Below are 7466 nucleotides of genomic sequence, written 5' to 3'. Positions count from 1 at the left end.
TCCATCCCTTATTTTCCTTTCATTTCCTCCTTTAAATGAAACTCGGGAACACAAACACTATATATACCACGACTGAGTGAATAGCAGTTACCGTAAGTGTGATATCCATCAACTTGAGACCAAAAACGTAACATGGTCGTATCAACACAAACTATGCTAGAGAGCAAGAACTAATTATCTTTTATATGTAACGATTGTTTGCACTGTACAAATGGCTAATGCATGTAACAATCATGATATCATGTTTAACAAAACTGAAACATAATCCACAAATCAGATACAAAACCGACTGGTTCTAGACCGGACCGACCTGTAGCAAACCAATGCTTACTGGTACAGTCTTCGGTCCACATTTTCCCTTTAGCTCGGCCTTTGGTCCGGTTCTTGATATGCTGGTCCGGTCTTAGCCTGCATGAAAAAAATAATTAACATAATTCCTCCACTTGTATAAAAAAAACACAAATATATTATACAATAAATTACATTACATGTAAAAATGAAATTAAAATGGATGGTCCAACAAAGAAGACTTATTTTCATATAAATCAAACCTTTTTCAGTTGAGAATTCAAGCATTTGCTCATCAAAAGAATAAGCCCTTCTTTTTAGCTTTCTTTTTCTCAACAGCCTGCAACGGTTTTCAAATAAAATTACAAATAAAAAATTATCAGTGGTCAACAGCTGTTGAAATCGCTTACCCGTTTAATAAAGTATCTCAAGGTGAGAACAATGATATCCCTTGAACTGCAAAAGTTGTGGAAATAACAAATTTAGCTTCGAAACAGCTCATTAACAATCAAAAAAAAATTTGGAACGAAATTACATCCCGAAAAATCCATAGAAATTAGAAACTTATAACATATAAAATGTCAGTACCCGATAGCGGCAGCTGATTCTTCCTCCACTCGTAAACGAATCTCGACACTTCCCAAACCGATAATAGAAAACTCTACCGGATTTCCATTTGGAATAAGTACCTGAAAACGGTCAAATCAATTTATAGAAATAAATAAAAAACATCAAATAACTTTAACTGAAATATCAGAATCCAAAACTATTTGAAACTCAAGGGGTGCAAACGAGCCGAGCCCGAGCTCGCTTAGGCTTGAGTTTGGCTCGTTTTAATTTAAGAAGGTTCGAGATCAAGCTTAGCTCGATTAGAGCTGTATTTCTAAAGTGTGAGCGTGGCTCGCGAGTAATTTGTTAAGCTCGTCTCGACTCATTTATTATTTATCAATTATTTTATTTACATTTTTTATAATTATTAAATATATATGCATAATTATAGTTTTTATATATAATATAAAATATATTATTTATTTACTTTTATCTTATATATAATAATAGTTGTTAAATAAAATATTAAAAAAATATTACATAAATAAAAAGTTCATTTAAGCTTGCAAGCCCGGCTAGAGCTTGATATGTGAAGCTCGCGCTCTGGCTTGTTTAATAAATTAGCCTTAATAAAAGTTCGAGCTCAGGCTCGGGCTAGTTTAACCTCAGCTCGATTTGAGTTTTTAAAAATCCGATCACGAGTAGCTCAACCATTTTTTTCTTAGAAATAGAACGATTAAATATTCAAATAAAAAGGGTGGGAAAGCATACGGTTGCCGTTGGACTGAACTTCTCATGGACCGGAGTGCCACCACCCTTTATGTTAATTCCATCCTTCTTGATCACTAATGTAACCGGCTCCCATATGTCAAGGTATCCCGCCTGAGAAAAAAAACATTAGATTATTTAAAGAAAAACTTATGTACAAAGTGTATTTTTAATTCATAAAAACTAATTAATATTGAAATAATATAGTTTTTGCCACCTCTAGCTAATAGTAACACAATATAATGATGCATAAAAAACCGAGTCATACCCATAATGACAATCTATGTTCGGCATAACCAGTCTGAAGAGCTCTTCTGATATGGTCAAGCATATCAGGATCTGTAAGAACAAGGAAAAGACTGGTAATTTGTTAAACTTCAATAGACAACAGAGCTTTTAAAAGCAAGTTTTTAATTCTCTCTCTCTCTCTCTCTCTCTCTCTCTCTCTCTCTACTAAACACTAGGTAAAGTAGCATTTGGACACCAGAAGGAAGAAATAAGAAACTTACCACATACAATTTTCTTGTTTTCGTTAGCATAAACCGTTACAAGTTCACCCTGAAATTCAAACATAGTTGTTATATATCATATTGGATAATACCCTTTTTGCCATATTTGTATCAAATGAAAGTTAAACTTATCCACATATAACACACGCAAATTTGGAAACAGATATGACAGTCATATCAGTATCAAAAATCAAATAAATGAGAAACAATAATCACTTCAGGCAAATTATAATACCTTTCGCTTTCTATTATCCATAGGCTGGACTTCAATTGCAAGATATGTATCAACGTCATCAGCAGTAACAAGATAGGCTGGTTGTTTCGCACCTGTTTCAACAATTCTCCCATCAAAACAGATAAATTTATACAAGAATAAATATGTAAGACCATGAGCAGATATACCATCTATATAGTTAACCGACCCATCTTCCATATGTCGTACCCACTGAAAAATATTTTAAAAAAGATTAAGAGAATGCTAGAAATGTAACTTCACTTCAATTAAAGTTTGAAACCGAAAATTAGACAAAACTTAAGATGGCGACCTCAAAATTACAACTTGTAGTTCCTTTGATCGAGTATCCACTCGCTTGAAGTTCTCGACCCGGAAAAGCATCGCCTGAAATTTGGAGCGACTCCACTGCAGGTAACGGATCATCATCTGCAGCTGAATATTGTAATTAAAAAGTCAAAGTTTGACCATCTTATGCTATACAAACAATAAGCAAGTTTAGACTCAAGTATCAGTACTAGAGTTACCTTCAGAGAATGAAGAACCAGGTTCTTCAAAAACTGGAGATAAATAAGGAGAATATAAATTAGGATCGTCAAGTGTGTTTGCATAAGACGGTTTTTTAGAATTCCAATTAGCATACGGTTCCCCTTCGTTTCCTTCATCACGGTTTCCCTCATCAAAATCAACATCATTACTGGTAACGGGATCACTGAATGTAACTTGTTTATTAGTAACTTCCTCACTTTTACTTGCAGGATACGAATTACCCTGCTGACTAGTATCATGTGCGTTTGGCCCAAGAGAATGATCGTTACTGTAAAGAGTAATATTAGACGGTTATGAAATGATATTTGATTAGATGAACGGTCAACATTTGATGGCTCACCGATTCATGATAGGTGAATACCTCCCTGAATCAGGCTCCAAATTTTCTGCAGCATCCCAGCCTCTAGCAGTCAGATGGTCTGAAGAAATTGGTACTTGTTGTCCATCAGAGTATGGTTTTTGTGGGACCAAGTCAAGCCCGTTTTTGTTCTAGAAGATGGAAATTTGTTAGCATGTTACGACATGCTGGCAAGTACTATATTGGAAATTAGAAAATGGACAGTTTGATATTGTTTGTTACTGTACCCCAAATGAATGCAACGGTGATTGTGCGTAACTAGAGGGATTCGCATCTGAACGCCAAGTTGTTAGTTGATATTGAGATTCTTTTAGCTTTGTCTGCAAACCGAAAGTGTCCAATCATTCACGCAGATATTAATAACAAGAGAAGTGAAATTATGAACGACAGCTTTTGCCCATTTTTTTTGGTTTTATTTACAAAAAAATTGTCTGATATATGAGTTAACACTTTCGACTCATTTGATTGCTGCCTTTTTAAGCTAAAATCGACCTGTTTCATAACTAAATGGGTTGAAATTGCCACCTGTAAAAACAACATACCTCAATACCTATGAGCTTCTCTTGTAAATGTCTAAAAAGCACCTATCAACAGAAATAAATCCATTGATTAGATATCATGAAGGAGAATATTTTCAATTTTACAACATTAATCACTATCCTTGAATGAAAGTACATAACTACATATGTTAATCTGTGATAGCATAACAAATATGTGTACACCAAGAAAAAAAATGATCCTTTCTCTCTCTCTCTCTCTCTCTCTCTCTCTTCAGACAAGTGGCTGTTATATGGCTAACATATAAGTCAATAGAGTTCAAAAGCGCAGTTGAAAATCTATCATACTAACCTTCACATTACTAACGATGGACTGGGCATCAACAACTGGTGGTTGAAGAGAGTATTCAGCAAGAAGGGGCAATAAAGATGATATATATGTTGATCTTTCTTCTTCTGCATCCTGAAAACACCATGATCAAATCTTCAAGTACATTCTGTTTATAACTTCACAGAATTTAACAAAAAGAAAGTACCTGCAATGCATATGTTAGGCGTATATTTTCTTCAATAATCTCTTGTCTGTATGAAAGGGCTTTATATGCTGCATCAACAAGGTCCTTTTGCTGCTGATCAAAGGCCTGTAAAAAACATCATAAGTTTTAGTCCAACTTCCAGGAGAAAAGAGAGGACATGAAAAGTGTAAACATAAATCTTGCTGACCAAACGCATATAAGCAATCCGTTTCTCCAATGAAAGCTTCTCACTGTGTATTTGAGCTTCCTGTAAAACACAACAGTTGTAGTAAACATGAAATATTTTAATTCGACATGTCAGTGTATAACACATCCATTGGCCCTACCTTGATTGAATAGTCAGCAAGATGCTTTCTCAAAAACAAAATTTCTTGCTCCTTATCCCGAGTGTCAATAACAACCTATGCACACACATATAAACCTTTATGGTTCAAAGAGTTGTGAAAAAAAAATCATGATAGTAATATATAAACAACTATACCTGGTTTAAAGGGACGCCACCATTTTGTACCTCAGAAACTGTCACGAGCCTTTGTCCATGTGCAGACACATTAAATTGTGGATCATATTCTTGTTCTGGTTGATACCTAACAATGTGTTTGTGTATGTAAAGTTCTCTCTTGTGGATAAATATATATGAAAAAGTGAATAGAATGTTATACTTGATCCATGATTTATATCCAAAGTTCAAAATACCTTGAAGGCGATGATGTAGAGGCTGAAGAGAATATGCCCCCGTTATATGTTGTTGCGTGGTCACTAGGAACCATTTTAACCGCTTCGCTAAACTTTTGGGTCTCCATGAAATCCTTATTTTCCAAATGACCAACTGGGTGAGTACTTTCAGTGTTTGTATCACTTGATTTCTGCAATAAAAATATAACTGATTCTTCAATAACAAAGAAAAAGACTTTGAAAACCTCAGAAGTATGCAGCATAACAAATACTGAGATTCAGCAAACATATGATGGTAGCATTACATTACATTACATTACAAGCAGGGTCATATGTGAAGTTTCTTAGCATAAAAAGTGTTCATATGATACTGATACAGTCCTCATTTAACAATACAAGAGATGGAGTTGTGGTACAATAATAATATAAAGATGAAGATTAAGAAAGAGGGAGAAATAATATACATAGTTTTCAAGTTCCTGAATCTTGTTTTGAAGCTCAGACCTCAATCTATGATTCTCTTCCACCTGAAAGAAAATGAAAAATACATACATGATAAGATAAGATAGGAAGATCCATCCGATAACAACAAAATCATCTCTATTAGGTTTATAAACGTGCCTGTTGTTTGATGGTGGCTTCAGCAGCTTCAACTGCTTTCATGACCTGAAACAGCCCACCTCCGTCATCACCCTTATTGTTATAACCACCATTCACAATACTCAAATTCGATAACCGCCGACTCAGATTGCTTCCGTTCTCCATCTTCGATTTCAATCACAGACCATTTAATTTTGATGCCGCAGCAGCAGCAGCAGCAGCAGCAGTAGGTGTTGGAGGTTGGAAACTCGATCAAGATTCGGAGGTAGTCACAATTTGGGGTTTTTTTTTCTTTTGTTGAATAATAAGTTTGGATAGTAAATTCCTAATAAAAAGTTTAAGTTAGTCGCCAACTCCATATCCTAAACAATATTTATTTATCTTTTTATGTTTCAATTACTGTAGATAATTTTCACTCTTGTAATTAATCACTGGCCGGCCTGTCAACGCGATTTCATAGATAAAATAAAAATACTTTTAAATTCAGTTTCATCCAACCTTTTGAAAATTATGACTATAAAGTTCCCTTCATCTATCAATAACTATAATTTAACTACAATTTAATTTAAGTTAGCGATTGAAATACAGAAATGACAAGTGAAATGGAATGATTTATTGCGTGGAAATAAAAAAAAACAGTGTTTTATTGCTTAACGGAATTGAATCATTCATTACACATGGAATCTCATTTTATCAAAACCATTCATTCCCACCATTTTTTTTTATTATTTCATTCCTCATTCACCCTACTTTCTCAACAGCCACCACCACTACCATCGCTACCACCAACACCTGATCGCCACCATCGCCAGCACCACCCTACCACCAGCACAACCACTGCCATTGCCGCCGCCTGACCATCACCGCCACCACCGTTGTCTCTACCTGACCACCACCACCGTCTCCGCCACCCTACCATCGTCATCACTACCAATGCTACCAACGCCATCCCCACCACCACCGTCGCCACTGCCATCACTATTTTCTTCGTCGGAGCTAACACCAACACCTAGTCATTGTAGTTTTGTTTTTTTTTTTTTTTTTGGTAAAAAAAAGATATTTTGAGATATGAGTGTTTTTATTATTTCTATTTCATTCATACAATTTTGTTTGAATACCAAACAACATAAAGTAGGGGGTTTGGGATTGAGTTTGAAAAATGCTTATTAGCTTGATGGCTTTTTCAAAAAGTAATTTTGAAAAGCCAGGATTTGGAGCTTTTGGAAAAATGTTTTTAACCCTTTCAAAAAACTAAAATAGGAAAAATTTTTGTGATTGCCAAACACATTTTAATATATTGGCTTTTTGAAAACACCAATAACCCAGTAAGCATTTTTCAAACTCAATCCCAAACATGCTCGTAATAATTTATTTCATTCCCATAGGTTAACCAAACAAGACAAAAGAATGATAATGGTTCATTTCATTCCCTTGTCCATTCAATTCCTTCTCTCATTTCATTTTCCATTCATTCCATTACCTTCAACCAAATATACCCTAAGCGTTTACAACAGCTCCTCTTTAATTAGTTAAAGAAATTTCTAAATCTTTAATTTGTTAAAGAAATCTCTAAATCTTTTTAGTGATCGAGGAAATAAAAGACTTTTTTTAATAGATAAGTAAATTTGGAGTAACACTATTCATCCTCTATTTATTTTTTTTAATATATTTGAAAGTGGTTGTGAGTGGACGATGGAGAAAAGATAATAATGAATATGTAAAAAAAGTATTATTTAATTACATATAAAAGAGAAATGTAAAATGCTTTTAAGACAGACGTTAAAGTCATGTGATATGTGAGTGAATCACTACATAATAAATATGTAAAAAAAATATTATTAATTTAATGAACAGGAAAGAGAATTTTGAATTTAGGGATATGAGAAGGAATGGGAATGCTTTTAA

General features: G+C 34.2%; 1 protein-coding gene across 1 annotated transcript; it reads right to left on the bottom strand.

The window, feature by feature from the left end:
- Positions 1 to 454: 454 nt before the first annotated feature.
- On the bottom strand, positions 455 to 5726 carry LOC143606271 (uncharacterized). Its single transcript, XM_077082091.1, has 21 exons — positions 5583 to 5726; positions 5426 to 5488; positions 4983 to 5152; positions 4768 to 4903; positions 4613 to 4687; positions 4474 to 4533; positions 4287 to 4391; positions 4103 to 4213; positions 3796 to 3837; positions 3481 to 3573; positions 3236 to 3384; positions 2874 to 3163; positions 2660 to 2781; positions 2517 to 2559; positions 2350 to 2441; positions 2115 to 2163; positions 1874 to 1944; positions 1609 to 1719; positions 877 to 977; positions 699 to 744; positions 455 to 628 (listed from the first exon to the last, which is right to left on the bottom strand). The coding sequence occupies exons 1-21, from the start codon at positions 5724 to 5726 to the stop codon at positions 584 to 586; spliced, it is 2118 nt and encodes a 705-aa protein (XP_076938206.1). The 3' UTR covers positions 455 to 583.
- Positions 5727 to 7466: the final 1740 nt, after the last annotated feature.

Source organism: Bidens hawaiensis, unplaced genomic scaffold (assembly GCF_021521415.1).
Source record: "Bidens hawaiensis isolate Kalapana, Puna unplaced genomic scaffold, B.hawaiensis_p1.1 tig00073976_1, whole genome shotgun sequence".
NCBI classification, from domain to species: domain Eukaryota; kingdom Viridiplantae; phylum Streptophyta; class Magnoliopsida; order Asterales; family Asteraceae; genus Bidens; species Bidens hawaiensis.
Note: the sequence above shows the minus strand (reverse complement) of the source record. Positions and strands in the feature narration are given on the sequence as shown.